General features: G+C 44.1%; 1 protein-coding gene across 2 annotated transcripts in view; it reads left to right on the forward strand.

The window, feature by feature from the left end:
- Positions 1 to 18,796, forward strand: part of LOC120933208 (patatin-like phospholipase domain-containing protein 6) — an 89,268-nt gene that overhangs the window by 15,526 nt on the left and 54,946 nt on the right. For both annotated transcript variants that reach the window (XM_040346286.1, XM_040346287.1), the window contains exons 4-11: positions 706 to 758; positions 4,394 to 4,431; positions 4,514 to 4,642; positions 6,869 to 7,028; positions 9,166 to 9,246; positions 14,950 to 15,078; positions 15,248 to 15,328; positions 17,635 to 17,707. In XM_040346286.1, the coding sequence (XP_040202220.1) occupies positions 706 to 758; positions 4,394 to 4,431; positions 4,514 to 4,642; positions 6,869 to 7,028; positions 9,166 to 9,246; positions 14,950 to 15,078; positions 15,248 to 15,328; positions 17,635 to 17,707 (744 nt within the window). The remainder of the gene's footprint in view (positions 1 to 705; positions 759 to 4,393; positions 4,432 to 4,513; positions 4,643 to 6,868; positions 7,029 to 9,165; positions 9,247 to 14,949; positions 15,079 to 15,247; positions 15,329 to 17,634; positions 17,708 to 18,796) is intronic.

An 18,796-nucleotide genomic window follows, 5' to 3' on the forward strand; every position in this document is an offset into this window, starting at 1 on the left:
TTTAGAAACTATATATATATATATTTTGTTATTTAAAGCTTTTATTGGGTTTCAATAAAGTAACAAAACAACAAAAAAATATGCAAAGTACAATACAATGATCACAGTGTTGACGAAGCTTTGATCCATCCAAATTTGAGTGACAGCGAGTAATGTTGTATGGTTGGGTTCCCTCTAATTAGGAGAAGAGGAAGTCCCTGCTGCTCTAAATCTTAGACTATGTATATGCCCTTCCAACCACCTTCTGGCCACACCTCCCGAGGAATTGGCTGGAGCAAAAAACATTTTGAGACTGGGATCTGCCTTGCTCAGTCCCCTATGTTCCAGAAACTTCAAGTTCAAAGTCATTGAGAAAACCTAGGAGACAGAGTTTGGAAGTTTGAGGGCTGGTAAACCTGAGTGAGTTTCCATCACATCCCAAAAGCTGGAATGCTGGGACAAGTCCAGAATACACGATATGCGGTGGCAGGTGAGTCACCACATCTGTACTAGTTAGTAAAGTTAGCTCTCAATGGAATGGTCAAGCCATCGAATAGCTGTTGTCATAACTGATGTGCAGTAACTTGGCAACTCCTTGGCTATAAAGGATAGGAGGGTTTATTCTGCTTTATGGCTTTTTAAATCAAGCCTATTGTCCTTGTTACTTTGCATCAATTCTTCATCATGTATATTGTGTATACATCATGATTTATTAATTGTCTGCAGGACCTCTATTATTGGATATTCCAAAGAAGCCAATCCGGAGGGTTCCACACAAGGTGAGAATTTCTATGTTTATTCAATACAATTCAGAGGTGTCCGGAGAGGTCAAAAGTAACAGAAAAAACATAAACACAAATATTAAATGTTAGCGTGAATGTAAACCTGATTCATGAAATTTGACCTAAGCACATACTGTATATCTGTAGTGTTATCTGTTCTCTCCCCAAAGCCCTGAGTCCCGTGTCTTTTTGCTGTTTCGTTCCTCTGCTATCAGCAAAATAACTTCTGACAAGTTCTCTGACAACTGAGATAAAACCAGTCTGAAATTTGTATCGGGGTGAGTGTTATAAATAGATTAGCATAGAGCTTGTCTATTCACAGCACAGCTCTGCACATTCCTTCCTTCCTTCCTTTGTCTATGTGGAGTGGGTGTGTGTGCCTTTCCTCCAATCAGCTTCCACACAGTGTATGCCAAGAATCCATACAATAGTGGTGAACAGGAAGAAAAAATCTCTAACACGATGTGCATTTTCTAAAGAATATAGTTGAAGTTGAAGACAGCAGATATACATATAAAACTTATGTAGGGAGATTTGTTTAATCCCTGTGTAACATCTGAGTCTGTTTACTTCACTGGGGATATGGGAGGGTTTACATGCACTTTAAGCTTTAATTCTTCATCCACTTACTCTGATTCCTAAGGAACAATGACCTAAGCATCTAGCTCAGTGGTTCTCAACCTGGGGGTCAAATAAGTATTTGCCAGGGGTCACCAAAGCCTGGGCTGTTCCTGAAGCCTGCGGCCGCCCACTCAGCCTCTTCGCAGCCGCCCATTTAGTTCTAGTCCCATCACTGGGGGGGGGGGGGCAGGGACTAGAGGTCAGCTGACTGGTGAGGAATGGGAAGTGGGAGGGGCTGGAGGAGACCCTATCTGCTGATTTCAGCATAGGTGTCACTGCTACGAGACACAGTGAGTAACACTACCTGTGATTAGAGTTGCCTTTAAAAGTCCCCACTACAGTTCTCAGATCAGCAGATGACCTTGATCAAGAGCACCTAAGTTGGCTGATCCCAACTGATCCCAACTCCCCACCAGCACTGCCACTGATCCCAACTCCCCGCCTGCACTGCCACTGATCCCATACTCCCCACCAGGGAGTAAGAGAAGGAATAAAAATAGAGAACACGTGGAAGGGAGCGGAAAAGAGGGGGAGGAACAAAGAAAAAGGGAGAGAAAGAATAAGAGAAAGAACAAGAAAGATGTCTAGAGAGGGATGGGGATAACAAACAAGAAATTAGGATAGAGAGAGATAAAAGGGAAAGAAAGGAGAACAAAGATGCGTTTCACCCTGGTTGGGCTTATTCGTAGAGGATAGCATAAAGCAAAAGGATAGAATAAAGTAGCATAAACTGCAGTACTTGTAGTTAGATGCAGGTTATCTTCCATTGGGTAGGTAGCGCTGTGCCAACATACAGATGGAGTTTTTGGTAATATTATCCCCTCTCGGTCTCTATTGTCTCTGAGGGAGCAGCTGTTTGATTGAACACTGTAACCTCCGGTGATCTTCGACAGCCATCCTCGATGAGGGAACCTTCTAAATAAGGGGCCTCACATCATTTTGGGACACTTCTGGTGAGTGAATGGTTCCCGGCAAGGAGGGATAGCTTAGGGAAGGCTCACTGCTCACTGGAGACGGGAGATACCGCTCTGCTCTAGGTATTGAATCATGTGCTGGGTAAGGTCTGGGGAAGGGTGGTTAGGTATGTCAAGATTAATGTAAAGGTTCATGTAGAAGTCAGCAAAGGAGTGTGCTATCTCTCTCGGATGGGACACCAGGCACCCTGACCTATTCCTAATGTGATGCGATGTTGTGGTTTGGGCGCTGTCCCGCAACTTCCTAGCAAGGAGTGAGTGTGCCTTTTTACCCTTGTCGTAGTACAGTTGTCGAAGTAGGGCTTTCTCCAACCCCCCCAGTGCTAAGTCTCCCAACGTCGCTCGTAAGGCGGAGATTTTTTTAAGGAGTGACAGGATAGGGGAGCTCTGCAGTCGGCTCTCCAGGATCTTAAGTTCCCTTTCCGTTTGCAATTTCACAGCTTGTGCATTTTTTTCATGGCCGATGACAGGGCTAGGCACCAACCTTCCACATGGCGTTGCATATCTCTGAGTAAGGTGCGATGCTCCGTACCCTGGGTCTGGGTCCTGTGGACCGCTAGTTTAGTTTCCTGAATATCCTCCTCCACCATTTCCATTCTGTCTGCTAAGTGCTTGAGGCCTGATTGGAGGGCCTGAATCTTTGAGCGGCAGGTGGACTTCACATCCGCTATCAATTGTTTAAAGTCATCCTTGGTAGGCATCGCTTGCAAGTAGGAGTACCACTGGGGAGGTATGGGTGGAATTGAAGCTGGTTCCAGCAGCTGCGGGGGGGGGGGGGGAGTAGAGGGAGTGAATGTCGTTGGGCCTGTCGGGGGACTCCCAGAGCTGGGCCAGTGGGCGGCCAGTCCCAGGGACCACTCCAGGCAGAGGCCTGTGCCAGCTGAGAGGGCCTCTCTGAAAGTCCCGGGGACATGGAGGGGGCAGCGGGTCCAGCCACCTGTGCATAGGTGACCGCGGGGGGGGGGACGACGACTGGGATCTAGGAAGGCAGGGGTCCACTAGCTCAGACTGATTATGTACCCTGGGGGATGGATGAGCCGCCACCTCACTTCCCCAGGCTGCTTGATGTCCCACAGGCCCAAATGCTGAAAATGAATTGTGGCGTGGGTGGGCTGGGCCCGGCAGGGCCGGAAAGTCCTCTGAGTCCCCGGAGAAGGATGGGGAGCAGGGATCCATCCCATGGATGCAGGGATCCAAGGCCATGCGCAGTAGCTGTGGATAGGCCTCTGTGCATTGGGTGTACTGCTGCTGCGGCGGGTGTCCCAAGATGGCGGCCTGATGGCGAGGCCTCAAAGGGGAGAGGAGACAGCTGCGCGGGACTCACCGCTTCCGAACGTTGGGCATCTTCCCCGGGGTGCTGTGCCTGGTGCTGGGCATCCGCAGGGGTTCGGAGCTGCAGTGGGATTGAGGAGGAGAGCTGGAGCGGGGTCCTCATGGTGGCTGTGGAAGCGTCCGGCGCCATCTTGCTTGTCCCGTCCGGCAGCCCGTCTGAAGGAGAAAAGTAGGACGGGAGGTCCACGGATGAGCCTGGCGGGGGTTGGGAGGATACCCGGGCTCTGGTGGAGCGAGTTGTCCTGGAGCCACCATAATGGTGAGGTGGAAAGCCCCCTAATCTGCCGTGTAGCTATGGGCTGAGAGAGAGCAGGGAGATTAGGCTTCCATTCAGGTCGACCAGCTCTCCTGCCACGCCCCCCCGGCATAAGATTTTAGTGCTCAATCTGGAAACATGTTTTGCCAGGTTCTCTTTAAATTCTCTTTATAAATGCAGAACTATCATTCAGTATTTGTTTCTGATATATATGTGCAATACAAAATAATGTAATTTACGACAAAATATAGAATATTTCATACACTGCTCATTTCCATTAATTATGAATTCTCACGAGAGCTGAAATTCTCATTACCCTGCAAATATGTTATATTTTATTTGAGTGATTTTATCTTTAGTTTACTACAAATATACTGTATGTTTGTTGGTCATTTTGAATAAATACATGTCACTTGCATAATTTAACAGTGTCTCAATGTGTTTTACAGATTAAAAAGAGGAAGAAGGTGCTGAGTTTAAAGCAGAGGTGAGGTGGTCAGCTGCAAAGGGGTTCAGGAGTTGGTAGGATGTTGGTGTATTAAATTTCTATGGAATGTTTTGTTTTTCAGGATTCGGAGAGGAGGATGGGCTCCCGCACATCACTCAGAAGTAGTGCCAGATTCTCTTCTTAGACCCCCATCTGAGCTGGAGACCCCTGATCTGCCACCAGAGGTGTTCTACATGCTGCAGAGTGTCCGGTGAGGCTTACAGCACTCTGAAGTCGTGTTTTATGCCGTGTACACACGGTCAAGCTTTTGCCCGACCAAAAGCTCATCGGAATTCCGACAAAATTAAAATAGAACATGTTCTATATTTAAACTCTGATGGAATTCATCTGAATTTTCAATGGAATTTCTCAGATGGGGAATACACACTGTTGGAATTTCCTATGGAAAAAGTCCGTCTGACTTTATCCATCGGAAATTCCGATCGTGTGTACACGGCATAACAGTGTTGTTTTCTTTTAAGAGACATGTTCTGGCATGGCTTATACAGGAAGAACCGTGGTAGGGCAGTATTGTCCATGGTTTTTCCTAGGATGGTAAAAGCACCTCATGCTAGGAGAGATCCCCAGTTAGTGGATTCAACTCTCCAAAACTATGTATAGGACAATTCATAGAAAAATGATAAATGTCATATTTATTTTATTGTCAATAATCTTTAGAAGAAATATCTTTTTGTGTAACCTTAAAGAGGAGCCAAGTGCAACAATTGAGACCCACAACATTTTAGTTTTTTAGTTTATGGGTGTTGTTTTTCAATTATTTTTATTTTCTTTTTACACTTATGGTGAAGAGCACTCAGACCATATAAAGTGTATGCATTGTTGAATTTTTTTTCAGAGTTATATACTGTAAAGTTTGGGGGCTATAGCTCAGCAGGATTAAGTGCACGACCCAACCCTGGTGTCCTGTACAATACCTAAAAAGAGACATGGCCTTTTAAAAATATAGAGTAATGCCGCGTACACACAATCGAAAATTCCGACGGAATTTTGGCTCAAACTTGTCTTACATACATACACACAGTCACACAAATCTTGTCGGAAATTCCGAACGTCAAGAACGCGTGATGTACAACACTACGGCAAGCCTTGAAAAATGAAGTTCAATGATTCCGAGCATGCGTAGAATTTTTGTGCATGGGAATTGCATACAGACGATCGGAATTTCCATCAAGAACTTTTGTTGTAGGAAAATTTGAGAACCAGCTCTCAAATTTTTGTGGTCGGAAATTCCGACCGCAAATGTCCGATGGAGCCTACACACGGTCGGAATTTTTGACCAAAGCTCACATCGAACATTTGTTGTCAGAAATTCCGACTGTGTGTACGCGGCATAAGATTGTTGTTGCAATAGAATTCTCAGTCTCAGCTAGAGTCACTATTGGAATATACAAAGGGCTGTGTTCCTCAATGCGTTTTGCTGGTGCTGCCTGCTTCTTCAGGAGGCATGGAAAAAGCAACAAATCTGCAATCAAACAAGGGCCACGAGTAATGTGCTTGTAAGCAGCTGTCAGTGGTAAAGTAATCGTATGTATTCACACTGCAGTTGAGTTGTTATGTTTATGTATGTACTTATGTTTAACACTATTGACCTCTGGAATGTCTCCAACACCATTTTGGAGGAGCCCGGTGTCCTGATAGGCCGCACAAGATCTCGAGAGATTTGGGCGGCCGTTTTGGGGTGGTTTCTTTATATAGGAAGCTCTGACACGTTTTTTGGGCAGAACGTGGTTGCAGGCAGATTGAGACAGAGACCCTGCTGTGAAGAATAGTGAAGGGTTCCTACGTAGGCCTGAGTGTTAGTCCTGTTCGGGTGGAAGACGCCAGGTGCTACCGGGCAAACCGGTGTCCCGCTGTGAGTGCGGAAAGTGTGCCATTACGCGGGAAGTGCCTGCGTAGCTTAGAAATCCACTTAGCTGTGAACTACAGACTCTGTACTGCATATTTGTGTCTCCAGGCCTGGAGAGGAACTGTTTGCCGTTCTATTGTGAGGACTGCTACAATTTCCACCTCATGGTAATAAACGTTGCTTTTGTTCAAAGAACTTTACGTGTGTCTCCCTCTGTGTATCGCCGCACCCCATCCCCACTTACATGCTAGTCATTATTGTACAGATAACTTTTTTTAACCGTTCGCTAAAAATTAACTATTGGTACTTAAAAAAATTCAAGTACAGAGTCCTGCATATGAAAGATGCCACACCATAGGTTCTCCAGGGACAAGCACAGGGACATTTTAGAGGTAGACTTGAGAAGGGAATTGGTATGGTATACAGACAGTTAGTATTCAAAGAGTATAGGTCCAGTATATCCACCAATAATGGCCCTAGACCAAAGTAGCCAGCCTTTTACTGTATTCAGCCATCTGTTGTCCATAGCCATGTAAACTTTTTTTTTTCTATCTCCTCTGTCTTCATTAGTGTACTCGGTCACTTTGAGAGGCCTCTGTTCCTGGCACTTTGTCAGTATGTGGTATATGAACACTATGACCCGGGAGGTGTGGTATTCTGCCCTGGAATGCCCGACTCAAGTATTTACATCGTCCTGGAGGGGAAGCTGGAACTCTCCCTGACTGATCCTGTAAGGTTTTGTTTTGTGTTTCATATTGTGAATAATTGTGACGCTCTCAGTGACCAGAAAACAGAACATAAATGGCATCCTAAGTAAAAGTGTTAGAAAGAAGGCTTGTCTGCATTGACAATCGTAACCTTTTTTTTCTACTACATTATAATCCCCAAAAAAATTTACTTTATTTAACCGGTTGTAGACTGCTATTTATACCTTTTTTTTTAAAAGCAGAAATTCTTGATTGGCCTCGTACACACGGGCAAGAATCTCGTCAGGAAAAAAACATTGTTTTTCCCGACGAGATTCTTGACAAGAATCTCTTGCCGCCCAAGTGTACACACAGACCTTTCAAAAGAACCGTGCTTCTCTTGAAAGACAAGAACGCGGTGACGTCATTGCGTACGACGAGCGCTCGTCACATTCGATGCCGTCGCCGCCATCTTGCTTCACCCTACCTATGCCGTGGAAGCTACCACACATGCGTCAAAGTCATTTCTAGCATGCACAGGTTTCCACGGCGACAGGTAAGTATACACACTCTCGGATTTCTTGTCGGGAAACAGGCCGACAAGAATCTCGATGAGAAAATAGAGAGCAGGTTCTATATTTTTCTCGTCGAGATTCTGGCCAGATTTCCAGATGAGAAACCTGAAAGCCTCGTACACACGCAGAAAGGGGTGTTCCAACTTTTGGGAAAATTGTGCGCTCTCTGCCTGGAGATAATCGGTTTATTCCTTAACTGATCTCAATATCTCCCAGGCAGAGAGAGGGCGGGTGTACTATAAAAGCTTGCTGTGGTTTAATGTTGTCTGCTACTGTCATGTAAATGAACCTTAGGATGGCTCTCAGGAACATTTCATTATGTGATGCTAATTGACACTGTATTGTGTGAATTTCTATTGATGATTAGTAATTAGCTCATGTGGATATCTCGGAGACAGATTGTCTGTCTCCTAAAAGATGTGTATTGAGGGGGGCTCGTTGGTAAACCATTGTACGATGTTGTGGTTGGAGTGTGTCATTGTCCATCCGATTACTGCAAGTATTCTTTTTGGTGTATATAAGAGCCTGCCTTCTCAATAAAGTTGTTATATGCCTGGTACACCCTTCAAGAAGTCTTGGCTCATGTTTGGGGGAATATTCTAACCATTGGGAAGAATCATCCTGGAAACTGCATTCATCTCCACTATCCCTCTACCTCCTATGGTAGCGGTAATCACTTAAGCTCGGCGATTGAGGGATGGAAAGAAGGCCGCAGTACCATAACCACTGCAGGTCTTAACAGGGTGGCTCTGTTGGCTACCTCCCATCTGACATTCATTAAATGAAAAAAAAAAAGGAGCTGGGAGGAAAATTGTTGGCTGAGCAGCAGCTGCTGTCGGCAGCGGTTGTCAGAATACGATAGCCTGGCAGGAGTTTACATAGACTTGATGGAGCTCATTCAGATAGCTCTTTAAATCTGTAGTGGTTCAATGCCACACATTGATCAGCTCAAAGACATAGGAAGTGAAGATTAATCTCAGTCCCAGTTCCTCCTGATTGCCACTCCCCGGCCAGGAGTCTTTTGTCCAACCGGGCTGTTAGTTTGGATGGAGGCATATGTTAGACATTTATCATTCAGGCTGCTGGCCTGGGTGGGGTGTCAATTATTATTCTTGAGTTCTGACATAGCACAGGGCAGCCTCTTTTGGGGCCTTACAGTCTAGGCCAGTGTTAGCGAACCTTGGCATCACAGATGTTTTGGCACTACATTTCCCATGATGCTCATGCACTCCGCAGTGTGGTTGAGCATTATAGGAAATATAGTTCCAAAACATCTGGGGTGCCAAGGTTTGCCATCACTGCTCTAGGCTAACATTTCTGCTGGGACAGGAAGAGATAACAAGTGACCAACAGCGCAAACATCTATTCCTGAGAGGAAAAGCTTTACCATAATAACAAATTAAGAGTTTAGAGTCAGATTCTTACACATGCCAAATCTTAACTTGCTATCTCTAAGTAATCCTAAACAAATGTGTCATATGCTGGAAAATGTCACTGTATAAAGCTGGTGATCTACTAATTTAAGTCTCACATAATGATTTTTTCATTAGTCTGATGTGAGTGCAAGCCGTGATGTATTTCATTTCTTCTAATCTCTTCCGAGCAGGATGGTACCCGGTACTACATAAAGTCGGTTTCTCCTGGTGATAATGTGCACAGCCTTCTCAGCATCCTGGATGTTCTAACAGTGAGTTGAGAATATAGTTGTGTTCTTTAGGTGGATTTTATTTGTCTGGTGTAGGCAGGTTTCTTTCACAAGAAAAAAGGCCTTGATGTGCCAGTGTCTTGTCGAGCTGGTTCCTCCATCGATATGGTTCCTGCCTCGGCTGCGCAGGCGCAGTAGGAGGCCACGGAAATCTCAGAGCCTCAACAGCTGATTGTCAGCTTAGACGAGCTCGCTCCCACTGCCTGAAGCCTGCTTATACACGGCGCTCTATAGTACACGCCACTCTACACAGCAAGGGGCGGATGTGATATTGAGCAGTGCTTTTTTGATTGGTTATCCACGCCGCTCTATACAGCAAGGGGCTGTATCACATCCGCCCCTTGCTGTAAAGAGTGGCGTGGATAACCAATCAAAAAAACACTGGTCAATACCATATGCGCCCCATGCTGGCCCTTGCTGTGTAGAGCGGCGTGTATAGAGTGTATAATCAGCCATCGGGAGCGAGCGCGTCTACAGCTGATGAACAGCTGTTCCCGCTCTGAGGTTTCCGTCGGCTCGGAGACCATATCGATGGTAGGAACCAGCTCACCGGAACACCTGCTTTGATCCCACAAGGTCAGAGGGTTCATAATTTCTACCCTGTCTCTAGGTAGGTGCTAGAACAAAAAACCTGTTCTGGAAACATACCCTACCCCCCTTTTTTTTTTCTTCTTTTTTTTCTCTGAAAATACTAGTCACTTGGCCTTGCTCATCAATGCTGCCTAATGCCCCGTACACACGATTGGATTTTTCATTGGAAAAATTTTGGATGTTTTTTCCAATGGAATTACGCTTAAAGGGGTTGTAAAGGTTTGTTTTTTATTTTCTAAATAGGTTCCTTTAATCTAGTGCATTGTTGGTTCACTTACCTTTTCCTTCGATTTCCCTTCTAAATGTTTTTTTTCTTTGTCTGAATTTCTCACTTCCTGTTTCTCCTCAGTAAGCTTTCCACCATCATCCGAGCAGTGGAAAGTCAGTCAGAAGAGCTTACTGAACAGCATACTGAGGAGGAACAGGAAGTGAGAAATTCAGACAAAGAAAACAAAGAAAAAAAACATTTAGAAGGGAAATCAAAGGAAAAGGTAAGTGAACCAACAATGCACTAGCTTAAAGGAACCTATTTAGAAAATAAAAAACAAACCTTTACAACCCCTTTAAACTTGGCTTGCATACACACGGTCACACAAAATGTATCTGAACTTTCGACTGTCAAGAACGCGGTGACGTACAACACTATGACGAGCCAAGAAAATGAGGTTCAATGCTTTCGAGCATGCGTCGGAATTGCTACAGACGATCGGATTTACCGTTAGGAATTTTTTTTGGCTGAAAATTTGAGAACCAGCTCTCAAACTTTTGCTGGCGGAAATTCCGACAGCAAAAGTCCGATGGAGCATACACACGGTCAGAATTTCACATTGGACTTTTGCTGTCGGAATTTCCTATCGTGTGTACAGGGCATAAGGCCAATTACTGCAGTGAGAGTTGGTCAGGTAACTAGCATTATCAAAGGAAGGCCAGCAATGACACCTTATTTCTTCAAGTGCACACTACCAGTAAGCCAAATCTTTTGCCCTTTTAAACCCAACACAAAACCTTTTATTTCATTTTGCTTTGTATGCAATCGGTTAGAACCTTTGTTGGAAGAGCCCTCCACATGGCATGGAATGTGAGCTTTACTGAATGTAGGGCTCTAGCTCTCACTCACAAGCCTTATGTCAGACAAAAATAGTGCACTGTTCTTTTAAATAAAATTTAAATAAAATTGTTGAGGTCTATGTATACATTTTGAAAAAATAAATAAAATAAAGCGCAAGCTATATGGGCCTTGAATATCTCTTCAGCACACGGTAAAGTGCAAACAGACAAATATGTAACTTAAACAATGTGCAAGCAAATCAGCAGTGATTGAATGTAAATGTTCCTTTTAAGACAATTCTAAACAATAATTGATGGGTCAAAAAAAAGCTACAATAATTTCATATGTGAAAAGTGCTTGATGTGTAGTAGAATCTCGAAAAGCTGACGTAATCAAAGGTGCGCCTTTAAAAAAGATGGCCTCTTACCACGCAGTGTGGATCGCGAATTAAAGGGATCAGATAAGCATATTATCCATCCAGCAATATGTGACAAGTACATCAGATTTGTATCCTGGAAGTTTTACTCCATATACAATCAAATCGCATAGTCAGCTTATGATCTTCCTTGGATCGCTTATCACACATATAAAGCAAGCAGGGAGAATCTCATAGCAAATACAGCATAGAAAGTTTATTTAAAAACGGTTATACACTTACATTGAAGTAATGAATGACAGGCTTTAGATTAAAAACACGGTGTATCACACCTCACCAGCACGCATATGCAGGGCCGCCAATTTAAAAAAAAAATCCTCCGGGCCCTTTAATAAAAAGAAAGAAAATTAAAACATTTTTTTAATAAAAAAAAGAGGGGTTGCCATCCAGGGCCTCTGGACCTCTGGGCCCTTTAATAAAAAATAAATAAATAAAAAAAGAAATATATATAAAAAAATATATATATTTTTTTATAAATTAAAGAAAAAAGGAGTTGCCATCCGGGCCCCTGGGGACCTCCGGGTCCCTTACAGGTGTACTGCCTGTACCCCCCTGATGGCGGCCCTGCGCATATGTCAGACTGCAGCAGAGAGGGCCGTGCCTTACACACATGAAACACAGCAGTCTGGCTCTGCTGCATGATGGCAGGGGACAGACGTTTTGATATAGATGCGGGCTGCTACAATAAAATGCTAGTCACTATTTGCAATGGAGCACAAGGAAGCTATTGCCAATTTTATACTGAGGTTTAATTCAGCTTAAAGCAGGTGCTTTGCTATTTTTTTTTTATGTATTGTGTGTCAAACATACAGAAAATATACTAATTACTACTCCCTTTGGGTGTTTTTTTTATAGAATGATCAGTCTGTTTTTATGATGGACTGTTTGTGCCCCTCCACTGTAGTAAGTTATATTTGCATAGACAATATTTTCAGATAAAAATCAGAAAGAAGTCTTTTATTTAGCTTTAACCCCTTTTAGTTTAAAGGGATCCTCTATATACTTACCTCCTCTGTGCAGTTGGTTTTGCACAGAGCAGCCCCAATCCTCCTCTTCTCGGGTCCCTCTTTGCTGCTCCTAGTCCCTCCCTCCCTCCTATATGGTGCCCCCAAAGTCAGCAGCTACTTATGGGGCACTGGAGCTGAGTCACCGCTCCGTGTCTCTATTCATCCCGCCCCCTCTCTCCCCTGATTGGCTCACTGACTTTGACTGCCGTGGGAGCCAATGGCACCACTGCTGTGTCTCAGCCAATCAGGAGGAGAGTCCTGGATGGCTAAGACATTTGTGAACATTGCTGTAAAGGGATGGGGCTCAGGTGCGTAATTAGGTGGGTGCTGCTACACACAGAATTTTTTTTTATCTTGATACATAGAAAGCATTAAGATAAAAAAACCTTCTGACTTTATAACTCCTTTAAGCTTCACTTATTTGTGTGTTCCGCAACTTTTTGCTTGTTTGTCACACAGTCATCACACACAATCATCACGGAAGCCTTTGCCAAAAAGTAATCCTGCAAAATACAGATAACACCCTTCATCCAAAATGAGACAAGGACAATGGTGAGCACAGCACAGCATATGAACTGATCTATTCTGCTCTTGTGTTGCAAATATACTAACTGATCAGCCAGGCACAATAAAATATTACAAACTGAAGAGAGAAGCGTATGTTTTTCTAGTTTGTAGAATGTACTAAAATGCATTATCAAAGCTGCAGTTTGAAGCAGTTGTAAGGTACCAAGAAGTGCAAAGGATTAAATAAAGCAATGATCTAGGTTGCACAAAAAGAAATACTTGTTTAGGTTTAATTTCTGAATCCATAAAATAAAAACAAGGAAAAAATTCAGATCAGAAATGAAAGTATCGTGTGTAGGGGTAGGGTTAAAGATTGACCTTTCCTCCATGTTTTCCCATTACTTCTTTGGGCGCCAAGTGTGGGTCACATGAGAGGCCTTGCAACTTGACTACACACGGGAGGACTGGTAAGTAAGCACAGTTGAGAGGACTGGGGAGGCACGTCTGAGAGAACTGGGAGATTGCAGTTAAGATAGGTGCAGAACCAGCAGAGAGGACTGTGGAAAGGGCAGTAGAAAGAGGTCATTGCAGTCAGGCTAGCTGGCAGGACCCGAAGAAAGCTATCTGGGAGTGGTAGCTGAATAGAGCATAGCTAGCACCAAAACTATTTCTACACCACAAGGGCCCAGGGGCCCTGCTCGCAAAAGGCAGTTCATTCAAGCCTGGCTGAAGCAGTGTCAGACCTACCCATGCAGTGCTAGCTAACCTGGAGGAGAAACAATCTGCGGTAAGGAAAGTGCTGGAGGAGACTGACGTAGTGAAATGAACAGGGAGTGTAAATAGTTTGTCCCAATTGATTGCTCTAAAATTCACCAATTGATTGTTATAAAATTCACCAATTGGTTATTCAAAAATTCCGGGGCATCCCATTATTCCCAAATCCCCATCCAAGCTTAATCCCCTCAAATAAAAACAAGCAAAGCTATGGACTGGTCTGTGTCTTTGAAAGACTGAGATATGGATGTCTGGCTGGGTAGGGTGACAGGTGAACCACAACATTCAGCAACCCCTGTGGGGGCATGGCTACATACGATAAAGGAGATCCATTATTGGCATTTTCCAGTGTTGGCAACTTCGAGGATGAGCTCCAGGTCATGATGCTCTTCTACATCACGGCAGTAACAAGCAACATTCTTTTACTCCTCCCAGGGGCAATTCTCTATTTTTCTCCCTTACGGTGTTCTCTAATGGGTTCTGGGTCTCTCTGCTCAGGGGCTCTCTGTTCTGGACCACTGTCCCTCTTTTAAATCAAAAGACCAGTGGATCGAACCCAAAAACCACCCATCATAACCAAAGAACCCTTACCCTCTCATTCGTGGCAGCACCTAACTGGTGTAATTTCAACCCCCCCTTACATGTGCAATACATCCTTCAGGTACCTTAATAACTCTGCTGGAGTAATCAAATGTTCTAGCAAGTTCAAAGGCACATTGCAAGTGAATAAATAATCATTTAGGGTAGATTTAGACATGCAGAGTGTGCATTGCTTTTCAGAGGCGATTGGCAGGCGATGTGATGATTTCTCAATGCCTGTTTTAACACAATTTTTGCTGACAGAAGTGCAGGGCATTTTCAGCACTTCCCTGTTCAGCTGAAAATGTTGTGTTTGATGTGCTTGTTGCTTGTCAGTTGGTGACAGGGTCTGCAGACAACAGAAATGTTGAAAGTACATCAGCAAGTTATGTAAAGTAGCTTTTTATACTGTGAACTGTATTTATGCATTCTACCTTTCTATGCAGCAGGTGGCACTGCAGTAATATAATGTGTATCTATGGTAATGTAATGCAAGGAAGTATTTGCTTTCCTAACTGTTCTCTTATGCTTCTGCTTCCTGTTTCATATTATGATAAGTTCAGTTCCTGTCTCAATGCTGTAAGACATGATAAAGATATTCTTCATGAAAGTAAAGTATTCTCTACATCCAAGAAACTTCCAGCACAACATTTAATACTCTGACAATAAATACAGTGAATGTAACCTTGGTGTTTTTTTTTATATCCTACATATGTAATATAAGTGTTGTTTGCCATCTGCAGGGCCACCAGAGGCCATACCGCACAGTAACAGCGAAGGCTGTAGAGAAGAGCACGGTGCTACGACTTCCTGTTGAGGCATTTTCTGCTGTATTCCGTTCCTACCCCCAGAGTTTAATCCGGACTGTCCAGGTTGGTAGCTTCAAAATTCTGCTTTGTATTTCGGACCTCAGATAAAAGAAATGTGGTTGTGGAAAGTGGGGAGATAATCTAGGAAAAACATATTGTTTAGTTTTATGTTCATGGAATTAAAATGAAGCCATCATATATTCACTTTTTTCTCCCATTCTTCCTTCATCAGATTATCGCTCTTCGTCTACAGAGAGTCACCTTCCTAGCTCTACACCATTACTTGGGCCTGACTATTGAACTCTTCCAGCATGTAATACCCATCAACTCTCAACAATTAGGGGTTGTAAGGGGATGCGGGTGCATCACTGGAGGGTTCAGGAGGAGGAAGGAGGTCCTGATTGCCCTATATGAGTCTTTAGCTTTCTATAGAGGGATCATCCGGTTAAAGAAGGAGGTCCAGATAACTAAATGATGATCTTTAGTTAGACATCATTTAGAACAGTTCTTGTTCTGGAAACCTTGTTTACAAAAAAAGAGATGGGCTACAAAATCTGTGAAAGGTCTGAGAGATAAACCATATTATGAGAGACTGTAGGAATTTAATTTGTACAGTCTTGAGGAAAGAATTGAAATCTTTTATTACATTAAGCTCATGAATAAGGTTCCAGAGGGCAGTACTTTCAATATGAAGCTAAGATCAAGAACAAAGAGATAAGACCTCAGACTTGTAGGAGGAAATTTCAAAACTTAGAAAGTAGTATTTTACCAAAAAGTAGCTGATGCTTGGAACAGACTTTCCAACTGGGGTAGTGAGTCAGTCAACAGTTAATGGATTTAAACATGTTACATGGTACAAAAATAATTTATAATTAGAACAAAAAAGTAAAAAAACAAAAAAAAAAAATACACTGCTCAACCCCCCCCCCCCCCCAAAAAAAATAACTTTTTAATCAGAGTATAGCATCAAGTCAATTAAACTCCTGGGATATGGATTTGGTCATTTAAGTAGAAGAGGGGGTTGTTAATTAGTTTTAGCTGTTTTGGTGTGAATAAAATTAACAGGTGTACTAGATGGGCATCAATGAGACAACCTCCTAAACAGGAACGGTTTTACAGGTGGAGGCCACTGACGTTTTTTTTCCCTACTCATCTTTTATGACTGTTTTTCACTAGTTTTGCATTTGACTATGGTCAGTGTCACTACTGGTAGCATGAGGCAAAACCTGGACCCTATAGAGGTTGCACAGGCAGTCCAACTCCTTCAGGATGGCACATCAATACACGCCATTGCCAGCAGGTTTGCTGTGTCTCCTAGCACAGTCTCAAGAGCATAGAGGAGATTCCAGAAGACAAGCAGTTACTCTAGGAGAGCTGAAAAGGGCCATAGAAGGTCATCAACCCATCAGCAGAACCGGTATCTGCTCCTTTGTGCAAGGAGGAACAGGATGAGCACTACCAGAGCCCTACAAAATTACCATCAGCAGGCCACTGGTGTGAATGTCTCTGACAAACAATCAGAAACAGACTTCATAAGGATGGCCTGAGGGCACAACATCCTCTAGCGGGCCCTGTGCTCTCTGCCTGGCACCGTGGAGCTTGATTGGCATTTGCCATTGAACATCAGAATTGGCTGGTCCTCCACTTGTGCCCTGTGCTTTTCACAGATGAGAGCAGGTTCACCCTGAGCACATGTGACAGACGTGAAAGGACCTGGGAGATGCTGTGGAGAATGTTATGCTGCCTGAAGCATGACCGGTTTGGTGGTGGGTCAGTGATGGTCTGGGGAGGCATTTTGATTATCAGGGTGTCTTTGAATTTAACCATATGTAGGTTGAAAATTTTTATTTCCATCAAACGATGTGGCATCTTTTAGTTCCTAACACATTACCCAGTCCATATCAGTATAGATATTCAGCATGATATTTTTACCCATTGAGATCTGATGTGTTTTTAAAGTGTTCCCTTAATTTTTTGAGCAGTGTACATATAGGACAGACCTGATAGACAATGTTGTCATTTTCTGCCATCACTCTTATGTTTTTGTGCATCATTAAGATGGCACTAAGGCCGGGTACTCACGAGCAAACATGTACGGTGAAACCGGTCCGTCGGACCGTTTTCACCGTACATGCCTGCCAGAGGGCTTCTGTACGATGGTTGTACTAACCATCGTACAGAAGTCCGCGCGTAAACATTCCGCGGGCGTGTCTGCGTCGTCGCCGCGGCAATGACGCGGCGACGTGGGCGGGCCTGCCATTTAAAGGCTTCCACGCATGCGTCGAAGTCATTCGACGCATGCGAGGGACGGCGGGCGCTCGGACATGTACGGTAGGTCTGTACTGATGACCGTACATGTCCGAGCGGGCAGGATTCCAGCGGACGGTTTTAAAACACGTCCAGGAATATTTGTCTGCTGGGAAAAGGCCCGGCGGGCAAATGTTTGCTGGAATTCGGCCCGCTCGCGCCTACACACGACCAAACATGTATGCTGAAACTGGCCCGCGGACCAGTTTCAGCATACATGTTTGTTTGGTCGTGTGTACGGGGCCTAAGAAGCAAAGCATTGGGTGAAAAGTGACCAAGACAAGTACTCATCACAAGTTTTTCTTCATGCAGGATCTTCAGTCTGAATCAAGTCCTTCTCGTCCTGTCCGACCTCGCCTTTCTAGAAGTAGAACACATACTGAAGGTATAGCATATGGTCAGATTTGATAGTAGCACAGAATGGCTAAAGCTTCATCTATATTTACCAGATTTGTCCTTAATAGTCTCTTGAAGTATAGCAGGAAACACCCACTCCTCGCCATGCAGTGGGTTGTATAGTGGGTGTACATCGACAATTTGGTTTAAATCCAGTATTGTTTTGTGAGTGGCCTTGCAGACTTTTGCCATTAAACAGCACCTCCAGGCCTAGCTCCAAACTTCAGTCTCTTAAACTAAATGTTGATTCCCTATGACAGTTCCATCAACATCCAACATTGAGGAGATCACTGCAGGGGATGATATACTCCAGGTAGGAGTGCCTTGGATTTTCTCACTAAGGGATTCAGTTAAAGCGGATGTGCCACTAAACAAATATATTAAAAGCCAGCAGCTACAAATACTGCAGCTGCTGACTTTTAATATAAGGACACTTACCTGTCCTGGAGTCCAGCGGTGATCGCAGCAGATGACGAGCCGATCGCTCGTCACCCTGCTGCTCCCCCCTCCATCCACGGTGAGGGAACCAGGAAGTGAAGCGCTCCGGCTTCACTGCCCGGTTCCCTACGGCGCATGCGCGAGTCGCGCTGCGCCCGCCGATTGGCTCCCGCTGTGTGCTGGGAGCCGAGTGTTCCCAGCATACAACGGGGGACGGACGGGAAGGGGAAAAAAAACCCGTCCTTTGCCCGTATCGTAGGGCCGGAAGTGGGTGCAGATACCTGTCTGTAGACAGGTATCTGCACCCCCCTCCCCCCTGAAAGGTGTCAAATGTGACACCGGAGGGGGGGAGGATGCCGATCAGCGGGACTCCACTTTAGAGTGGAGATCCGCTTTAATGATTGGGCATAAAGACATTTTTGCCAACAATGTAAATAAATAGATAATTTAATATTTAATTTGTATACATCTAGGTATCGGTTTGATTTAGTGCATGTACAGTGACATATTACATTGCACTTATATTTGAAATATTATCCTTCAGTTCCGTACAAAGTCTAAGGGCCCTTTCACACTGGTGCGTTTTTGCCGCGTTTTTGCGGTAAAAATAGCACTATTAAAACGCTCCCTATGCCCCCTC

Source organism: Rana temporaria, chromosome 3, assembly GCF_905171775.1.
Source record: "Rana temporaria chromosome 3, aRanTem1.1, whole genome shotgun sequence".
Classification (NCBI taxonomy): Eukaryota; Metazoa; Chordata; class Amphibia; order Anura; family Ranidae; genus Rana; species Rana temporaria.